Source organism: Leopardus geoffroyi, chromosome A2, assembly GCF_018350155.1.
Source record: "Leopardus geoffroyi isolate Oge1 chromosome A2, O.geoffroyi_Oge1_pat1.0, whole genome shotgun sequence".
In the NCBI taxonomy this organism is placed as follows: Eukaryota; Metazoa; Chordata; class Mammalia; order Carnivora; family Felidae; genus Leopardus; species Leopardus geoffroyi.
Genome location: NC_059331.1, coordinates 19533297 through 19554706, shown reverse-complemented (window position 1 = coordinate 19554706; position 21410 = coordinate 19533297). Strand labels below are relative to the sequence as shown.

Genomic DNA, 21410 nt, shown 5'->3' with positions numbered 1-21410 from the left:
GCAGGGGTGGGTTCATGGTGGCAGACTTTGCCACACAGTCCTCCATGATAGCTGTATGTCCAAGAAGTCTAGGGCTGAGGCCTTTGGAATAGCTTACAGTGGCAAAGAGGTCCAGTGAGTGTGGGGAGAGGGGGAGAGGGCTAAATATATCCCCTACACACATACACATGTGAACTGTCCTTCGGGGGGAGGAGAGGCTGCAAATGATGAGAGTAGAGAGACCAAATAAGCCAGACTTTGAGGAAGGCACTGCTGTGTATTATTGTGACTGACCCATCTTGTGACTGTTTTGGGTAGGAAGAAGCAGTGAGATCCTGTGACAAGGCCAATCCCCGGAGTGGGAGGAGGGGTTATCCTGGAATATGGAAATTTGTTGAGTGAAACCATGAGAGGACTCGCCACTGGGTGGCGATGTGGGCCTAGCAGTTAGAGCAAGAGTGTGTAGGGAGCAGACAGCAGGAAAGGTGATAAAGAGTTGGCCAAGGGGACCCACAACACCTGGGGCAAAACAGGGGCAGGCCACATACTGTGCACACAGGTGCATAACTGTCAAATTCACAAAAGGTGGCTGGAGGGCAAAACCCTTGGGGCCCTCTAATTTAACATACAGAACTGCATAATCACTGACATCTGTAAGGGAGCTTTCAAGGGGACACCATTGGGGTACTCTGACATGGACTGGCCTGGAGGCAAGAAACTTCACTGAGGACCTTAAAGCTGGATCTTGAAGGATGCCCAGGAGTTGTTAGGTCAAGGCACTTAGAGACGATGGGGCATTGGGGGGAACTGGGCTACAAGCCCCAACCAACCACTTGTCAGCTGTGAGATCTAGGGTGCATTTTAACTTCTCTGTGCTTCAATCTCCTCACCTGTAAAGAGGACACAATATATAATGGTTAGACAATGAAATGAGGCTGGAAATCGCTGAGAGCACCTGGCACATACTAAGTGTTCTGTAAAATACTCACAGTTAGAGGGAAGACAGAGTCTTGAGGTAGAGAACTTGGGATTTGACCCCATAGAGACTCAGGTACCCAGGTTCAAATCCTAGTTGTTGCTTGGCAGCTTGAAGCCCCTTTGTCTTCATAATAATGGAGCGGTACAGTTTCTACTGAAGAGACTGCACCCTACATAGGTGCCCCATGCTGTGGTCTCCCAGTGCCCAAGCCATCAAGTGAGTAATGAAGTCTCCACACTTGCCCCCATCCCAAGATTGGAATGTGCCTTCTCCCCCAAGTCTTTCAGAGAAAACATTCTCGCCTGGATCCTTTTGGCTGTGATGGATCCTTGACCCCCGCGGACCTGCTCGGATCTGAGGCCCTCCTCTGTGCCCCTCCCCTCCTCTCATGTCTTTCTCCAAACCCCACCCCATGCCACCAGTTTCCCCACCACCGCACACAAAGTCCGGAGATCCAAGTGCGGCCCACAGGGGGCGCTTGCACACCAGACAGACCGCCTTGAGGGAGCCGCTAGCTGGGAGAACAGACCCAAGACCCTGCCTCGTGCTGCCACCAGTTCTACAGAGAGATACAGGGGCCTGTCCCCAGTGAAGCGGAATGCCCGAAAGAAGTCTGCGCTCGGGTGGGGAGAACCCCTGTCCCGGAGAACCCCTGCCCCGCCCTGGCCTTCTTCAACCCGGTTTTTCCCTGGTGGTCCCTAGGTCACGCTCAACCCGGCTAGTTTGTCTGCCTCGCATCTCAAAACTGCAATTGGCCCGCCCCCCCGAGCTGCGATTGGTCGGCGCGTGGGGCCCCGCCCCATTTTCCTGGAAAGTTCTTGGAAATCTGTCAAAGGTGTTTCCTTTAGCTGCCCTGAGCCTACTCTAGGAGCCGGCGCCCCCGCCAGCGCCCCTCCCCGGCCCGGCAGCACTGCCGGCGGTTCTAGGAAGACGTAGCTTCCGGGAAGGGCTGGGACACAGAGGACAAAAGATTAGGCGGCTCGCCCCGCCCCACCCTCCCGGCCCGCCCCCAGCGCCCTCCCGGCCAGCCAGCGCCTTGGCCTCTCATTCCCATCCCGTCGCCGGTGCGCCCTGGGAGCCTGCCTTACGAGCAAGACCTGCGCCCACGGGCTCCCTCCAGCCGCCACCGTCCGGCTGAGCCTCAGCTCCGGAGCTGCCGCTGCCGCTGCCGCTGCCGGGACATGGTCCTCTGCGTTCAGGGGTAAGCGCGGCTCGCCGTCCCAGCCGGGCGACGGCGCCCGGCGTTCGGGAGAGTACCGCCTCGTGCTAGCTGCCGGCTATTGAGAGGGCTTGACGGGTCGGAAATGACCGAGTGCGGAAGGACCTCAGGGTGACAACAGGGTGACAACACCGTCACCACCCTATTCGCACTGTGGGTAGTGAAACTGGGGGTCGGCTGGCGACGGGAGGAGCACCCGGTAGCCTAAGCCTGGGTTCTGGCTGGAGCAGCTGAACGCCAGCGGAGTTCATCCTCCAAGACGTGGCTCACCTGCCCAGACCCCCTTCTGGGCCCAGAGCGCTCTACCCTAGCCTGCAGGCCGCAGGGCCTACTGCTGACCTTAGGTTAGCCCTTGCCCCTCTCCGATTTCACTGTTCTGCCATGGGCTAGCAATTAGGCTTTTCTTGGGAAGCCAGTCTGAGATCCTCGCCTCCCCCCAGGTTGGCTAAGCAGCAGGTCTTGGAAGAGCCTGAATTTTGCCCGTGGCACCCCCACAATTGCCTTGCCCCTCCTCAGTCCAGTCTGGGATCCCACTGAGGACTTGACTCCTGCCTCCCTTCTCCAACTTTCCTCAAAGACTGGGATGGTGTGGAGGCTGGTAAGACAGAGTCCTGGCCTCAACTGAGCATTCTTCCTCAGCATTCCTTCCACCTCAGCATCCCCTTCAACAATGGGTCTGATACTCTCCAGACTGATCTGCCAGGAGCTCAGAAAGCTCCAGGGAGTGAGAAAGAAGATATGAGTGAGCACTCCACACCCAGGAAGAGCTGGGTGGCCCAGTGGCTGTTGTTATCAAAACTGGCATAGTACCAAGTGAAGAAGGTTGGAAGGTGGGGCAAGGCTGAAATGCCCCTTGCTCTGAGCAGGTCGGCTTCCAGGGAGGAAACCCAGAGGTCCCAGGAAAACTATACTACTATACTTCTCCCTGGCCATCTCCAGCATACCCCTCCTCTGAATTTTGGGACTCCTGAACACCCCCACACCCTGTCCTCCAGATCCCCCCAGTTCTGAAGTCCCACATTCTCTTTTTACTTTGTTCCAGCTAAAAGTCCCTTGGAACCTCGGGACCAGTGTTGGGTGTCAGGGAGCAAGATTTTTAAGACCTCCACACACACAGCCACAAACCAGCTGGTGCCCTCCCAAGGTAGGGGGCAGAGATTCCCAAATATAGTTTTGGGCTCCCAGCTTTGCTTGAGGGAGTCCACCCTCAGGGTTGAGTTTGCCCCACTGGCATGCATCCCCAGGCAGGACGCACAGGCTGGGTTCCACAACAGGCACACACAGGTACAGGCCACCCACACCTGGAACACACAAGCCATCGCCCCCGCCATGACGACAGCTGTGGACACACCCCTCCTAAGATACACAGTCACTCACCAGGAACTGTGGGGACCAATACAGCTCCTTACACACCCAGATACCTTGTTGACCCTGGAGGTGCCCATGCCCACAAATGCCCTGCTAAGCTGTCTGGACATGGCCACCCCCAGGCGCTCTGGCCTGACTGGCTAGCCTGAGCTGAGCTTTGGGCCCCAGCAGGCAGGCCACCAGCTAGTTCCTTGGAACGTGGCTCCCCCACTAGGATTCCAGAGCTCCCACAGTACACCGAGAGTGGGTATGGAAAAGTATTAAACAAACTGTGGTGTGCCAGGGTCTTGTGGCCTCTTCTCCCAATTTTTTAACATCTTCTAATGCTCACCTATAACCTACACTGTCAGATCTGGCTCCTCTGCCTGCATCCTACCAAGGCTTCTGCCTACCTCATCCTGCCTCATAAGCAATCTCTGGCACAGTTTACCCATGCTCTCATCTCTGCCTGGAGTGCCTTCCCCCTACTCCTTCCTTTGGCCTGGCAGACTCAGCTCAGGAACAGGCAGACCTTGACTCCCCCATGACACCATTTGTGTTTGTGACTTTGGGTTATAAGTTCTCCTTGAAGGCAAGGCCCATGGTTTTATTATCTTGGTGTCCTGCGGCCCAGTAGGGGACCAGACCCAGGACTGAGGCCTGAGGATGTATTTTCTGAGGAGTGAGGAAGGATCAGCAGTCTCTTCCTGGGAGCCAATCCTTGCCCCTCACTCCCTGGAAGTCCCAGGATCACCATGCTGGGTGGCCTTCCCCTAGAGAAAAGCTACTGCTCAGATTGGGGCTGGCTCAGCAACCCAACTCTAGTCACCTGACAAGATGGTGTTGCCAACCCCCTCAGGATCTGGGCTGGTAGCATCCCTTATGAGGGGGTAGAGAAGCTGAACAGTCCTAGTGAACAGCAAGGTTTACATAAGGTCATAGAGCCTCGTAGGACTGGCTTGCCAGGGTGGGATCTGGAATGTAGAATGAGTACCCTATTCTTTGGTGGGAGGTCCTGTTTATGGGAAGTGGGATTTGCCAGTACCTTTAAAGCCACTGTCCACCCCAGACCCTCAGCTGGGAGGAGCAGAAAACAGGATGGGAGTCTGACCTGTTTAGGAAGATTGTTCCAGCCTCTAAGACCTGGCCAGTGTGGACCGTGGTCCCTCCTACAGATACTCCTATCCATGGGGAGGTAGCATATGACCTTAGGCATCCTATCATAATTTTGGGACCTCTCTGGAGCACCCCATGAAGGCCCAGGCCATGACTCAAGCAGAACCAGCGCCATTTAATCTAATCAGCCCACCTCAACCAACAGGGCACCCATGTGAGGCTTCTTTGCACTGGATCCTACCATTGTCAGGGACATCAGTTGTCCATTGTGAGCTAGAAATCCTATAGGGCATGATCTGTGTTGTCAGCTGGTGCAAAATAGACTAATTAATGTTCAATAAATGCAGGAGGGTGGAGAAGTCTCTTTCAAAAGAGAATCAACATGTAGGGGAAGCTATCAAGGAGCCTTTTGTGATGACAGCTGGGAGGCGGGGTACTGATCTCATTGAGCCCATGAGTGGGCAAAGGGGAAACTGAGGCTCATAGTGAGATGGACTGGCCAGAAGTCATATAGCCGGTCTGGGGTATAGAGGGTCTCTGGTAACAGGAGGGCATAGGGCCTCCACTCACTGCCCATCCACCCCCTTCTAGACCCTGTTCTTTGCTGGCTGTGGAGCAGATCGGGCAGCGGCCCCTGTGGACCCAGTCCCTGGAGCTGCCCGAACCAGCTATGCAGCCTTTGCCTGCTGGGTCCTTCCTGGAGGAGGTGGCAGAGGAGACCCCAGCCCAGCCAGAGAGTGAACCCAAGGTGCTGGACCCTGAGGAGGATCTGCTATGCATAGCCAAGACTTTCTCTTACCTTCGGGAATCTGGTGAGTTTGAGGAGGGAAGCAGGCCTTGTCCTGGGAAGTCCAATGGGGAAAGCTTAGCTCTGTCTGTTGAGTCTGGTTTGAGAGACATGGCCCTGCCCAGGAGAGTCTGATGGAGGGGGGGGAGGGGGAGGGGGTGGGTACAGTCCTCCCCATGGAAGTGTAAAGGGAGAGGCAGAGTCCTGCTCTGCCCTGTGTTGGTGCCCCCAACTAAATTCCACTGTGACTAGTCTCTTGGCCCCGTCTCCACTTGCCTAGGCTGGTATTGGGGTTCCATTACGGCCAGCGAGGCCCGACAACACCTGCAGAAGATGCCAGAGGGCACGTTCCTGGTACGTGACAGCACCCACCCCAGCTATCTATTCACTCTGTCTGTCAAAACCACTCGAGGCCCCACCAACGTACGCATTGAGTACGCTGACTCCAGCTTCCGCCTGGACTCCAACTGCCTGTCCAGGCCACGCATCCTGGCCTTCCCAGACGTGGTCAGCCTTGTGCAGCACTATGTGGCCTCCTGTACTGCTGACACCCGAAGTGACAGCCCTGAACCTGCACCCACCCCAGCCCTGCCTACCCCTAAGGAAGATGCACCTGGTGACCCAGCACTACCTGCCCCTGCAGTCACCGCCGTGCACCTAAAACTGGTGCAGCCCTTTGTGCGCAGAAGCAGTGCCCGCAGCCTGCAGCACCTGTGCCGCCTTGTCATCAACCGTCTGGTGGCTGATGTAGACTGCCTGCCACTGCCCCGGCGCATGGCTGACTACCTCCGACAGTACCCCTTCCAGCTCTGACCCACCTGAGCATCCGCCTAGCCTCACCCAGACATACCCTGGAAGGGACACGGGCCCCAGCTGGACTTGGGCTCCCATCGTCCCTCCTCCAGTTATCCTAGTGACTGCAAGCACCTGACAGCTGGACCAGGAAGAGTCAGCAGGAGCAAGGCTGGGGATGAGGGGTAGAGAAAAGTGTCACACAACTTGAAGGTCAACACCCCCAGCTCCCATGTGGCTCCGTTGTGGTGAGCCATGTGTCAGAAGAGAGGGAGACAGGCGGGACCTTGTCTCACCTTGTGGGTGAGGCCCAGGCCCCCATTTGCCTGTTGTGGGCTCTTGAACTGTATAGACTTTGCCAGCCCTGGTGTCTCAGTCCACAGTGTGGGGCAGGCCCCCTCCTTCTAGCCAGCCTGTCTCAGGAAGGATGGTGGCCAGAGGAACTGAGGTTGACAGTGACAGTCCCTTGATGGGGGAACAGGCCAGGCTGAGGGACTACAAAGTTATACAGTATTTATTTATTTATTCTCCTTGGGTTTGTCTCAAGGTGAGCCAATCCCACCTCTCTGCCCTGAGCCCTGAGTGCTCTGGAGACCCCAGCTCTGCCCCAACTTCTCTGGTTCCTCCTGGTGGAGAGCCCCATCCTGAGACATGTTGCTGGATCCACGGCAGTTCTGGATATTCTGGCACTGACCCACCCACCTGTGAATGTGTGCACCCTCTTCTGCCCCCAGCCCTGTTTTGGGAGAGTGGGAAAGCGGACAAGAAAATGAAGCCAAAGTGTCAGTGCCCAGCAGAGCCTGCCACTCGCCCCCTCGCAGGGCAGAGCCCTGTCTGCACAGAGCTGGTCTCGGTGGGGCACCAGCCTGCGGGAGCGTGTGTGCAGTGTCAGGAAGCAGCATGTTGGCTCCACAGCTGCTGCTCCAGCTCTGCTGGGTCGGCTTCCTGCCCAGGAAGGTGCCTGCACACGAGAGGGAAAGAAATACCTATCTGATAAGACTTTATAAAATAAGTATTATAACAAGCAAAACCCAGTTTGGTAGTCTTTTTTCTTCCACTGATTTTTCTGTATTGACAATAAAATTGTACTTTTCATTTAAGGAGACCTCAGTGAGACCTCTTTTGAGTTCTTACACAATTTGTCCCCTTTGATATTATTTCCCCCCACTTTACATCTGGGTCAGCTGGGGCCCAGTGACCTGTGGCTGAGCAGGCCCTGCTAGGGGACCCTTTGAAGAGTCAGGGAGGTACAGGGAGCAGCCTTCCTCTCTCATTACCTCTTGCTCCCCTTGGAGGATGGGAGGCAGGAGGTGAAGGCCAGTTGGACTGCCTGCAGGGTCATTGACCAGGTGTCTGCCAGGGTGGGGGATGGTGGCAGAGGAGCACCAGACTGGAGAGATGTGTAAACAGGAGATATCAAAGACTGGAAGTAGAGAATGCTGGGGGATGGGTGCTGTGGGGGCACCCACTCCTGGAGGCAGTGTCTTTTGAGAGGAGGAGGCCAACAGAGAAGTCAGGGCCAGTCATTCCAGCGAGAAAGTACAGGGAGTACAAAAGCACCAGGGCATGACTGGGAAGCTCATATTCCCTACCAACCACAAGGAGGCCTGGGGAAGTAGTCATGCTGTGCAGTGGGACAGAACAATGGAGTTGGGGATGGCGGCCAGTAAGCTGGCAGGGTCTGGCCTGAGGTGGGACCTGGTGAGATTCTGGCACAGGCCAGTTGGGGTTGGGGGACCCTCTCCTTTCAGGGCCCTACACACCAGAAGTAGATGGAAGGGCAATTAAAATGAAAACTCTCCATTATCTGATGGTCTGACTTTGTAATGTAAATTCCACTGTGTCCTGAAATTTTCTGCACCTTCACTTGAATAACTCATAGGAAAGATCCTCTGAAGCTCATTCATAACCTTCTAACCCTTATTTTAGAAATAATCCTAACCTTCCTGTTTTCTTGGGACTTAGATGATTAGAAGAGACAAATGCTGGAAGATTGAGAGCAGGAAGGTGTAAGGACTGGTATGTGGATGACACGGAGGAGGCAGGAAGGGATGGATAAAAAGCCAAACGTTATGGGCATGCAGATAGTTATGGCAAAGAATAGAGCTGATACTGGATGTGAGTGAATAAGAGGTGAGCGAAGCCTGACTTTACTGGGACTAGTGCCCAGGCCCAGGTGCCCAGCCTGGCACCTTCTCTGTTGCTGGCTGCAGGGCCCGACGGCACACCTCCTCCAGGTCACCATGACCTGCCAGGGATGTCTGCTGTTCCTCATTGCTTCAGCCTGGATCTCAGCCCCTTTGTGACTCCCAAAGTGCCTGAGGTGACCCCGCTGTCTGCTCCACCTACAAATCTGAGTCACCCAATGGGTGAGTAGTAGACACAGAGGGGCTGAAGGCAGGCTGTTCCCCACTTGGTGCCATGGCCTGGACAGAAAACTGCCGTAGCAAGAGGAAACCCACAAACTCTTCGGAGGGGGAGTTGTCTCAGGGTGCCTGCCAGGTGCTGGCAATGGACAGGGGCTTTGCACCTCCTGTAGTGCTCACCACAACCATGGGAGCGGGCCTGAATATGACCCATACTCCACAGATGAGGAAACTGAGGCCCAGAGTGGGCAAGGCAGTGGCTGAGGAAGTAAAATACAGAGCAGAGCTTACCTTGAGGGGTCCCGCCTGCCTGTCTGTCCCCACGCTGCTATGTGAGATGGCAAGGACAGGCATCTGGGGTTGGCAGCTTGCAGGCAAGTTGATCTTAGATGCTGGTTTTATCCCCCTATGTCCTTGCTTGCTAAGGTCTCTGGACCAGACATTGGTCTGATCAACAGGGTCCTGTCCCCCTCACCTTTGCCTCAGCCCAAGCCAGGGTCCAGCTCTTGCCTGGGACTGAGATACTTGTCACCTTGCCTGGGACTGCCAGACACTTCCAACACCTGATATTTTTCTGCTTCAATCTTTTCTTGTCTCCCTGTCAGGGGAGTTAGTGGTGCCTGCCCAGAACAGAGACAGTAGAAGGCAGGTCATCAGGCCCAAACCCAAGTCAGAGACCCAGCCTAACAGATGCTGAAAACCCTCTGGTCAGTACATTCACTGCCGGGTGGTTCCGGGCTAGTAATGGGAGCCCTGACAGCACTGGCCAGGGAGAAATAGAGGAGCCATCTGGTTGGGTGTGGAGGACCCTGCACAATATACAAACAATAACTGATGGTAACCCCCATTGGTTAAGTCCTTTACTAGCACACATGCTCCTCAGGCACCAGCTGGGCCAGACTCCTTCTGGGCCTTGGGGACACAGGAGGGACACAGTCCCCCTCCTCATGGGACTCCCGGGCTGGTGAGCAGGAAACAATAAACAAATGAGCAAATAGATACTCAGGACAAGTTTTAAGAGTATAAAGAAAGCAAAGCAGGGACAGGGCAGAGAGTGGCTTTTGGGTGTGGGGACACTGCTGCAGATGAGAGGGTCAGGGAAAGCTCTGGGGCCACTGAGCTGGGACACCCAAGCAAAGAGCAGCAGCTGGCTATGCAGACAACATAGGAAAAAGACATCCAGGGAGAAGAAACCGCCAATCCCAAGGCCCTGAGGCAACAACAAACTTGGTATGATCAGGAGAAAGAAGTCCAGAATGGCTGTCCAGGAGGGCTGAGGAGACAGAGGAAGGGTGGAGAGAGCAGAGGGGGCACATGAATTTTATTCTACTGTGGTGGAGGGCCTCCTCAGAGTTTAACAGGGAAATGCTATAATCTAATGTTCATTTCTCAGGGGCGAACCTGTCAGCTGGGTGGGGGATGGCCTCCAACAGGGCCTGGGGACAGGAAGCTGGAAAGGAGGCTGAGAGGTACAGGCTATGGCAGGGGTGGTTGTGGTGGGGAGCAGGAGGCGAAGACTGCAGCCTGGGGATCCTGGGTGGAGTTTGTGCCCCAGGACTTCGTGCTGCAGCCTTGAATACCGGCAGAGGTTGTCCCCATTTACAGCAGAAGAAGTAAGGCTCAGAAAGAGGTGGTGTTTTTTCTCAGGGTCACACAGTTTGTGAGGGGCAGAGCCAGGGTTCAAACCTTTATTTGAGAGCTTGTTGGAATGACCTCTGTTCTGCTCTGCCACCCAGGGGCTGACATACTAAAGCCTTGGCAACTGCAGGGTGCTGAGGGTACACAGAAAGGAAGTAAGGGGTCAGGAACACTTTCTGAAGGAGGTGTCAGAGGCAGGGGGTGGAGGCTGCACCCCCAGAGGATTCCACCAGGTCATGAGGAGGTGGGTTTGGAGGATGATTCTGTATGGTGCCCCTTGCTAGACTCAGCCTTCTGGAATGACTTTGGAACAGAGTTACCACTAGGTCAGCCAGGTTCCTCTTGTCAGTGAGGTCTTGCTGGGATGTTTCTCTCATGATCACCAAGTATCCTAACACCACCTGGGTCATCAGTGCCCCTGTACCTGGGCTCAGCTTTTAATCTGCAACTGAGCAAATCTCGCTGGGCCAAAGCTGAATGCCAGTCTGAATAGGGCTGAGGGCAGGACCGGGCTGCTTGCTATCTCAGAGGGGCTGCTTGCTCTCTCCCACCCCGCAGAGCTGCCCACGGTCAAGTGGGGGGACAGGTGCTTGAAAGAAGTCCCGACCAAGAAAGCAGGAGAGGATTCTGGGGACCTCGCCGAGGCTCTCTTACTCCAGGATAAGTAAAGCCTGTGCAGGCCTGGGCAGTTCCCTCATACCAACCTGTTAGACCAGTTTTAATATAAAGCAGGCTCAAGCTTTGCCAGAAACTCTACAACCTCTCATGGTGAGTTCTCACCACCCCGACTACACGGTGCAGGCCTTCCTCCCCAGCTTAGGCCATGCAACCAGCTGCCCGAGGGATCATTGCAATGGTCACCGTTGGGTGGCAGGCTGAGCCTCCCACATCTGAGACCCAAGAAGAAGAGACCCCTGGAGGTTTAATCCTGGCTAACACAACCCCTACACCCTGGTTTTACCCCAAACTCCCCTCCAGTCTGGATTGTACTGTCCACTTGGTTCTCGGGAATTTCCCTCAACCTCACAGAACCTGAGAGGGTTCCTGGCTGTGAAGTGAGGAGAGTGACAGCACTTCCCTCAGAGGGGACATGAGGAGCCCAGGAGGATTAATGAGGCAATGCTGAGGAGAGTCTGATAGGGTTCAATCTGGCACCTGCTTCAGCTGTCATTGTAACTGTTTCTGTCCATTGTTTTCATCTTTTTTGAGAGGTGGTCTGGGCAGGTGTTGATGTCGGCTGAGGTCCCCATCTGGGCTGCAGGGGAGCTGGGCTGGAACCACCTGGAGCTGTAAGTGGCCCCTCTCCCCATCAGCTCTGTCCTCCAAGCCCAGCCCTCCACTCTCATGCATCATTTGCCAATGACCTTGGGTTCTGGTCCTAGTGAACAGACCCTTTGGCCTGGTCTCTGCAAAGGCTAGGATGGAGGTGAAGCCAGCCCAACCTTCTAGCAACTTCTCTCGCAGTGACAATAAAGATTAGGCCATCTGCCACGCTTGCCCCACACCTAGGGGGTGGTCTCCCTCAGGCCTGTTCCTCTCCCAGCCCTCAGTGGTCTGTGACCTCATAGGTGAGCTACAGGTGATGGAGGTGAGTGGGGCAGGTGCCTCTGGGTCTACCCCATTTCAAAGATGCAAGCCTGAAACCTAGAGAGGCAAAGTAGCTTGTCCATAGTCACCAAGAGAGGAAGTGGACATATGGGGTTAGAGCCCAGGACTTTGAGTCCCAGGCCAGGGCTTGTCCCTCTCCCCCTAGAACTCTTGAACTGGAGTCAGCTGCCTGCTAGCTGGCAACTCAAAAAGCTGGGTTCATGGCCTTTCAGACTCCCCATGTCCAGACCTGGACTCTTCACTAGCCCCTAGACACACCTTCACTGTCCCCCCATCTTGGAGACAACCCCCACATTCACATCCCCATGTCCATCCATCTTGCCCCTTGTCCCTCTCAAGCTGCCCTCCTGCTGCTCCCCATGGCTGCTTTGCCCAGATATAGCCTCATTCACTCACCCAGCTGGACCATCCTGATGGCCTCCTCAGCCCTACCACCATCTTGAGTGAGGTGCTCACAAACCGGACCTTGCCCTGCCTTCCCCACTTAGTGATATTCACAGGCTCCCCCTCCCCCACCATATCTTGCCTGTGCCTTACCCCAGGTTCCAGGATATGGCTTCCAAAACTGGCAATCCATTCCATTCTCTTCCCTCTTAATAGCCCATCACACTGTATCATTCATATAGGAATGTCCAGGGCAAACTCTTACTCACCCTTCAAAGCCCAACTCAAATGCCCCTTTTCTGAGAAGCCTTCCCTAACTTCCCCAGCATTTATTCCTGTCTACTTTAGATACCTACTGCATCCTGGGGAATCTCCCTGGAGCCTGAGTTTTCCCAACTGTCTCCAGCCTGGAGAGGAGAAAACACTTTCAATAATAGATTCAAAACAGCCATTCTTTGTCTTCTTATGAAATATCTCACACGCACAGACACACACACACACACACACACACACACACACACACCATACTTCCCATGAAAGTCCCCTAGGGATATCTTTGAAATGGCAAACCAGCCAAATTGAAAACAATAGATAGGCAGGGTTCAAATCTCAGTTCCAAAATCACTCTGGGACTCCAGGCAAGTAGTTTAACTTCTAAGAACCTCAGTTTCTCCCTCTAATAGAAATACTGGTACTGCCCATGCCCCAGGGGGTTGGAAAGTGACTGGATCTGACTTTGGGGTAACAAGGAGTAAGTGGGATGATGCTCACCTATGAGCGTGAGATGAGGCAGGCCTTGAGCAGGAGGAGCCTTTTTGGTGTGGCCAAAGCTTTATGCTTAATGGAAAGATAGTTTCTTCCATGACCCTGGCCTGGCTGAAGCAGGCAGGGCCCAGAGCACTAGAAGTGATCTCTGAGGCCTGAGGGAACTCAGGACTGCCATGACTCCTCCAGGCAGTCCGCTAGGATAGTTCCACGTATAGTCCCCACTAGCAAGACCCACACTGGGATGGTATTGCTGGAAGGGGAATGATGCCCAGCAAATGCTCCCCAGGCGGAGCCCTGTTCCAAGGATTCTCCCTTCATCCAACATCAGATGAGCCAGATAGGGCTTTTCATGTCACCAGAGCTGGGGTCTTCCTCCATCAGAGGTGAAAATTTTGCTTGTAGTCTGGGTTGGGCCAAAGCTTTGTTCTCGAAAGTGCCTCTAGGCCCTCAGCCTCTTTCCAAAGAGTACTTCACTGCTCCCTACCCCCACCAGTCCCACTTCTGAGCAACATCATTATGAGTGTGTGTGTGTGTGCATGTGCGTGCACGTGCGCGTGTGTTGACCTTTCCACTTGGCCAACATTCCTTTATTTTCCTCAGCTCTTTTGGGTAGATGGCCGTGGCAGGAGGTGCTGTTAAAAGAGCAGGTTCTCAGAAAACCTTTTTTCCAAAGCGCCAGAGACATGGAGCTCAAGGAGACACTGGAAGATGAAGGCCTATTGGGAAGAAAATGGGTTCCCAGGGCAGTTAGAGGAGTGTGGGTGAGAGACAACGGTCTCCTCTCAGAGAGCACTCTAACCCCAATGTAGGTGCACGTGGGGCCTGCCCCTAGGCATTATTGCCATTGCCTGGTCAGTGTTGTCAGCCTGGCCAGTAAAGCTGGGTGACCCTGTGCAGGTTGCTTTATCTCTCTGATCCATATACGTCTCAAAGAAGCAAAAGTCCTGAGTTCACTGCCAGCGTGTGTGATCTCCTTACCCCAGAGGTGCCCAGACTGTGTCTCTATAGCCCTTTACCTCTTTGCTGAGAGCCAGCGCACCATGTCCCTGATTGGGGGCTGTGGGCTCTGGGGGCAGTAGCACCCTATCAGCACCTTGACAATCACCCCCTTTCTCCTCTGGGTCTCAGTGGGCAAACTGGGGCATGCTAGACTCCAGGAGGATCCCTGGGTCTTTCAGAGTGCAGAGAAGGCGTGGTGTGGGCACTCCCCCACCCCCACCCTGAGTGAGGTGTTTTCACTAGAATCGCAGCATAGCTGCGGCTGGAGGCCTCTTCCCAGGAAGAAAGAGCAGAGCGCCTCTTCCAAGAACTCAGAGGAGGCCCACAGGCAGGGGAGGGAGGAGCGGGGGAGTTAATTTTAAACCAAACAGCCTTCAACGCTTCTCAGGAACTGGTTGCTCAACGTGATCTGGCAGGTCCCAGGCGGGCAGGCAGGCCTGCTGCCAGCTCAGAGGTGGTGGGGGTGGAGGACTCGCCCCAGAGGAGAGGCCCAGTGACCTTGAGGAAAGTTGGGCCCTGTCCTTGTCCATGAATCCGGGGCTGTCACCCCAGATCCCCACCTACCTGACCTGATTTGCCGGGGTATGGGGTGGGGTGACTTCCTCTGTCCTAACCACGCTAGGTGAAATTATAACAGGATTAATAATATAGATGTCATGTCCTTCCAAGGGCCCTAAGACTGTCCCATCCCTCACTCTTTGCTTAGAACCTGATGCTTCTGTCCCCTGGCCTGTCCCTCTGGAGGTTATCTAATGAAGGCCTGCTATGGGGCCAGAGTAAGGCCTGTGCCATTCGCTCATGGAATGGAACCCTAGAATGCCAAGCTGGTGGCAGAAAATCGGATATGGAGGGTGAAGTTGCAGCAGCCAGCAGAATTTCTGGATCCAAGGAGCAAGGCTCCTGTGTGTGCAGGGAGGCTCTGAGCTGAATTCACTGGGCTCGCCCCCCCCCCAGCCCGCCCCCCACAGCCAACAAATGAAAGCGGGGGAGAGTCAGAGCGTCTTCACACTCATTGACCTCCTGGCCCCCTCTGGGCTGACAGTCTGGGCCCCCCTCCCAGTGTCTGGTTCCTACAGAGGCTCCTCCCAGGGCACCCCCTCCTCCATTATCTCCACCAGCTGCCCAATGAGACTCCAGCAGCCGGGCGGGGCGAGGCCTGTGTTCTAGGAAAGGATCCTGAGCTAGTGCTGCCAGGAGCTGCAATTCTTGGAATCAGCACTGCAGGGTGAGGGGACGCTTCCTGGAACCTACTGGCCACTCCAGGGAGAGAGGCTCAGAGGGCAGGCAGTGACCTCGGTGAGGGGGAGAGGGTGCTGAGGCCTCAGCTCTGGTCCTTGACTCCAGGAAGCCCTACCTGACTGCAGGGGTCTCCTGGGACTCCCCCCATTTCAGCACTAAGTCTGCTGGGCCTCAGGAGATGCCCAAGTCTGGCACGGCCTCTGCAGTACTCAACATCTAGCCCAGGAATAGGCACAGAGTGGACAACCAGAAACAGTAGGGAAGTGGGGGGCATTGTGCAGGTGTGGGCACACAGGTGAAGGTGGGTTATTAGGCACGAGTATATTGCCCAGACCACTGAGCAGCCAGGGTGTGAAGGGCTCAGGAGATTAGGAGGGAGAGCAAGGTGGGGTCAGCAATGCCAGGCCTGACTCACAGAGTCCCCCTTCCTGATGGACAGACAGCTTCTGGCCAGATCTCCTATCACTCCTATAGGCCAGTCTTTTCCTACATGGCCTTTCCCTCAGATCCTTGTCCCACGGTTGGGGTACAGGCCCCGGCTTCAGAGTCAGGCCATGTAGAGTACTCCCAGCCCAATGCCCAGCTGTGCAGCCTGAAGCACACATCTGGCCAGTTGGAGTTTCAGCTTCCCTGCCTGGATAATGGCGGGGGGGGGGGGGGGGGGGAGACGCTACAGGGCCCCCAGGAAGGCTGTGGGAGCTATGACCTGGGTCTGGGACAGGGTTAGGGTCCAGCTACACTGCGAGGGTATAGCTCAGTGTTCCCATTACAGGGTCGTGGGGTCAGCATCATCAGAGCAGGAGCCTGGCAGTTTGGCTGAGGGAGCTGGAGGGCAGGTCAGGATGGGCTCAGAGGGCAAGTAAGGACCTCCCTCTCTGGCTAGGTGGCCTTGGGGCAGCCTTCTAACCACTCAGGGCATGTTTGCCTTCAGAAAAACGGAGAACCCTCCCTAACCAAGCCTGGATAGCAGTGTGGGCAGAGATTTGCCTCTCCCCTCATGCCCTCAGGTCACTCTGCCTCTCACTGAGCACAGCCCCAAGCCTGCTACCACCCAACCCTAACACATCCCAGAGAATGGGGCCCCCAACCCATCCTGCAGGGCCAGTCCTGAGATTGAGAAGGGCTGAGGTTCAGTGCCCTGATGGAGCCGTGAGGCAGGCCTGTGAGAGAGGTCCTTTGACCCCTGTAGGAGGATGGTGGGGCAGCCTAGGGACACGGTTCATCACTGTGCCTGTGCTTGGGAGTGCCGGTTCTCTGAAGTGCCGGTTCTCAGAGGCTACTTGAGGCAGCTGGCAGTGGGTGGGGAGGCTGAGTTCTCCACCACCCAGAGGCCTGGGCACCTGCACCCAGGTCAAGCTGGCTGGAAAGAACCCACCATGGGAGAACTGGACCCGGAGCCCATCCAACCGGAATGAGAAGAGCTGCCGGTGTCATCTACTGGGTTTTCAGGGGATACTGGAGCCCTGCTGCAGATGGTTTCAGAGCCAGGCCACCTGCGTGACTTGAGCTAGTCACAAATCGTCTGTGAGCCATCGTCTGTAAAACAGAGACGATGTTATCACTTACCTTTATCGTGGCAAGGAGTATATGTGTAGCTTTCTTTCTCTTTGGGGTTTTTCCTCCCTAATCCCACCCCACCCCTCCGCTTCCCCGTAACATGAGCCCATGTAGACATGAGCCCCAGCAGTGCTCTTTCTCTGGCCCTTGTTGCAGCAAGAGGGACCCGAGGACACATTTGCTTTTCCCACTGGAGCACAGGCCCTGATACTTGCAGTGCTCTAGGCAAAAGGACAAATGGAAGCCCATGTTACAGAACCTAAATACTTAAAAATCCTAAATCAAGCTATAAACTGCTAATAAAATGTGTTCTATTCTCCTACTCAACAAAGAAACTTTCGTAACAATACAAAATCTGAAAACCTGTAGTTTTTCTATGTCTGGAAGTCACATAAAAATATCAGAAAGTCAGAGGCACCTGGGTGGCTCAGTTGGTTGAGCGTCCGACTTGGGCTCAGGTCACATAATCTCGCGGTTCATGAGTTTGAGCACTGCATTGAGCTCTGTGCTGACAGCTCAGAGTCTGGAGACTGCTTCAGACTTTGTGTCTCCCTCTCTCTCTGCCCCTCCCCCACTCACACTCTATCTCTCTCTTTCTCAAAAATAAACATTATAAAATTTTTTTTTTAAATATCAGAAAGTCAGATATCAAAGATGATTGAGTTTCACGATTATCGCTCACGTCCAGGTGTTCAGTGGTGTTAGACGAAATAAATAAAGACATGCTTAATTCACAGAGTATTATATATTTATTGTGTAACATTCACTGTTCTTGTTTTATTCCATTAAAACTATTGGTTATGTTATTATAATCAAGATTTTTCATATAATTTCTATCCTCTTGGTAGTAATGATTTAAAAGACTAAAGTGATATATTCAAAGAGCACAAAAATATAAATTAAACTAAATATATTAAAAAATTGAAAATTATTTAAAATATGTTCCAAAAAGCTATTTTAAAAATAATCAAAATTAGAAAAATGAAAAGGCAAAATATACATTATACGTTATAATGAACTGATGTCAACATTTAAATAAAAAAAGATTTGAAACTAAAACTTTAACTTTTTAAAACTTTTATTCACTGTTAAATATTTCTATATTTCTATAGAGATAAACCTTCCCAATTCACATTCAAATCCTCTGTGAACTCTGAGGCAGGGTCGCATCCTCCCTGAATTTCCCTGGGGCATGAGTGGGTCTTTGGGTCTGTCTCACACTATGGCAGCACTGAGTGTCAAATCCCCAGTGATGGTGATGCCCACGTGTTTTTTAATCCATTTATTGTGAATTGATTGTTTTTGTTTTTGTGATATGTTCTAAATAGCAGGCCCCAGGCAGATGAGAGGAGAGTGGTTACAGATCAGGCACAACTTCCAATAGATGGTATTGGAAAGCTTTGGGGGAAAAAAAGGAAGTCCAACGTCTCCCTCACACAGGCAGCCAACCATCATAAATGTTAAATATTTAAACATGAAAGAGAAAACCCTATAAGCCCTTTAGAGCATCTCCCTAGGGGTTACAACAATATCGATTCTGGGTGAGGAAACTTCTTCTTTCATGTGCTCCCCTGCGTCATTTTCAGGACAGGTTAGTTTGGGGCAAGGAGAGTCACGTCAGAAATCCATTAATGCCCATTTAATGTCACCTCCCTGTCTCAGGCACGGGGGTGGGGGTGGGGGGCGCTTCCCCTAGAAATAGGCCCTAAGACAAGGATCCAAATATAAATAGCTTATTTGGGAGGTGATGCCAAGAATCACCAGTAGGGTGTTGGGAGACAATTCTCCATGGTCCTCTGAAAGTATATTTCTGTATACTTGCCCATAGGCTCAACGACTCCCTTGTTCCAAGCAATCCTTTCAAGGGTGATTATTATACCAAACAGCCTTAGAAGACAGAGATAGTATCTCCCTCTAGGGGAAAAAGGAAGATTTGTTTATTGTCCAGTATAACAAAGATAGTATCTCCCTCTGAGGCAACGTTGGTAGGTTTGCTTGCAGCCTATTATAAAAGATTTGGGCCCCCTGACCCCAGGGTTCCTCTCCTGTAATGCAAACCACTGCATGTGCAGGCACCATCTGGTACTTACTGGGTCATCCTGTGGAAACTGAGCTTCACGGGAGTGGTGCAAGAAAATGCTGATCCTGGGTCTACCACTGTTACTGTAACAAATTGATCTTTATTTCTGAACCACGAGTCTTGTGCCTTCTGCCAGCATCTTGGGAATATAAGGGGCTAACTTGTTAGCTTGCAAGTGGGGCAAAATCACAGAGCCTTCCCAGTTTCTGACATAGAGCAGAGGGGAAGCGAGACAGGGAAAGAAAGGAAACTTAGGCAGGTGTGTTAATGAGCAGTTTCCCTCTGCAGGCAACCGAAGCTCAGTCCTCAGCTGAGAGATGAAATAGAACACACCTCATGGTTGTTCCACCCAAGGAGTGGGAAAGCTGGGATGCATATCCACCAACTTCTACCTTCACTGGTTTAGGGCTGCTCCGGGGGATGACCTTTCAGGCACTTACCAAGCTGGCCTGTGCATCAGAGAAAGCCTTAGGCTGAGCATTGCAACTGCCGTGTGGGAAGTTCAGTGGGAGAGGATGTGACCCCACCAGGGGTTCTGTGTGAGCAGGGTTTTATCCGAATACTGACCATCCCCAGTGCCTTGCACAGTGCTGAGCAGACCGCCATCAAGTGCATGCCATGTGGTCCAAGGATAAAGGCCTGTTTACGTCCCTCTATCCTCCATTAGGCCATGAACTCCTTATGGGCAGCATCTGTGTCCATTTTTCCTTCACACTCTGGTACCAAGGGTAGGCCTGACAATCAACACTCACTGAAGGTTTATTACATGAATAATGCAAATAAATAAGCTTCTAAAATAAATGAACAAAACAGAGTCAGCCAGGATGAGACTGAGCCATCCTTAACTAGAGAAAGGCTGTCTACCCAAAATCAAAGCAAGTGCACTTGGTAGGGAGGCACCAGAGGTATCACCCCATGTGTGGGAAACACGATACAAGTACTCTAGCCATCACCATTTTTCAATATTATATTGAAGGTCTTAGCCAAGCTATGAGACAAGGAAAAAAAATAAGAGCTATAAATATTAGAAAGGAAAAAAACAAATTTATCATTATTTTCAGTGGTAAAATATCGGCATAGAAAATCCAAGGGAAGCAAGGACCAACAGATCTAAGAGAAACCAAGAAGTGGCCAGTTATAGGATAAACCACATACATTAACAGCTTTCCAGTACACCAGCAAGAACCAGTTAGGCCATCTCCCTGTATAATAAACAACAACAAACACCGTATAGCTGTATAGTAGATAAGCAGCAAAGCTGACTTTTCATTAGGGGCATGGATCTGGGATAGCCAGGGGAGGAAATGAGGCATGAGCAACTGAAAACCACCTTCCCCTTAGCTGTGAGCTTTCCCCTCCTACCCCGCCCCCCATAAGCCACCAAACTTTCTCCAGGGCCCTGAGCCAGGGGCACAGGTGAAATCCCGATGGCCTTCCCCAAGCTGGGCCCTCTGCACTAGAGGCTGGACACAAGCTGGCCATTCCAGAGGGCAGGTCGGTTGTGTCCATTCCCTGAGACACAGCAAAGCCAGCAGCTTAAGCCCTGGACAGAGTTCTTAGTTGTTAGGGGTGAGGGCATGGCCATGTAGCGATGGGGCTTAGAGCCTCGTGGGGCAAAGGCAGCCCCCAAGCCCCCTTCCCGAGACCAGGTGGAAGGGAAGAGCTCTGTGAAGGAGCGGAGAACTCAGTCTGGGGCCATTTTATGAAACAGCAGCACCCAACAAACCTGAGGGTTCTCTACCCTTTGTCCAGCCCTCACCCTTCACCTGCCAAACACAGGCACAGACCTGGCACATAGTTGAGGGGTGCTCAGGGGTGTGGAGGAATAAACACAATCCGGAATGACAAACTCTGAGGGGCCAATCTTGCCTCGAGCGCAGTGCTACAGGCCTTCTCTGTCAGCTGCAGTCTCCTCCGCCCTCAGAGGACACAGCAGGACTTTGCTGCTGCTTCAGAGAAGGGGCAGGACTGGGGGCAGGTGGTGGCACCCGGTAGTGCTGTCTCCTGTCTTAGCTCCAGGCCCACCCCAGTGACTGACAAAGTCTGAAAGGCTGAGCTGGCCTGGATGTGGCTCCCACCATCTCTAACTCAAGGACCCTCCACTGCCAGCCTTGGCCTCTAAAGATCAATTTTATGTTTAGTAGGTGGGTGAGCAGTGGGTGGAAGGGGAAGAGATGCTCAGAGGAGGCCAGAGACAGGAAAAGTTCCATGGGGTCAGAAAAGATGGAGTAAGCATTTAAGTCGAACATGGAAGCTGGATTTCATTTGATTAATAGAGAGGGAGAGAGAGAGGAAGATTGAGAGTGAGAGCAAGAGACAGCATTCCAAGCATCTAGGATGGCCCAACCAAAGACGTGGCATGTGGGAAATCCCTGGGAATGGTCCATAAAGCTTGGGAAGACCCTGTGGTAGGTCCTCAGGTGAGTTTGCTGGGAGAATCACCAATCTTATCTCGCAGAGTTTAACGCAGTGTGGTCATCAGGGGGGTGTCAAGCCCCAAATGCCAGGTCAAAGAGGTCAGGAACGTGGGCAAGGCACCCAGGTCAGGGTCA

General features: G+C 53.2%; 1 protein-coding gene across 1 annotated transcript; it reads left to right on the top strand.

Annotated features, from left to right (window-relative positions):
• The first annotated feature begins 1957 nt into the window (after positions 1 to 1957).
• CISH (cytokine inducible SH2 containing protein) lies at positions 1958 to 7324 on the top strand. Its single transcript, XM_045492945.1, has 3 exons — positions 1958 to 2159; positions 5232 to 5452; positions 5708 to 7324. Exons 1-3 carry the CDS (start codon positions 2140 to 2142, stop codon positions 6238 to 6240), a joined length of 774 nt encoding a protein of 257 aa, XP_045348901.1. The 5' UTR covers positions 1958 to 2139; the 3' UTR covers positions 6241 to 7324.
• The last annotated feature ends 14086 nt before the right edge of the window (positions 7325 to 21410 follow it).

Bases quoted from the DNA above. Each gene is read 5' to 3' on its own strand.
- CISH (XM_045492945.1), top strand. From the start codon at position 2,140: ATGGTCCTCTGCGTTCAGGG. The intron at 2,160-5,231 runs GTAAGCGCGGCT...ACCCCCTTCTAG, and splicing joins ATGGTCCTCTGCGTTCAGGG to ACCCTGTTCTTTGCTGGCTG. The intron at 5,453-5,707 runs GTGAGTTTGAGG...CCACTTGCCTAG, and splicing joins CTCTTACCTTCGGGAATCTG to GCTGGTATTGGGGTTCCATT.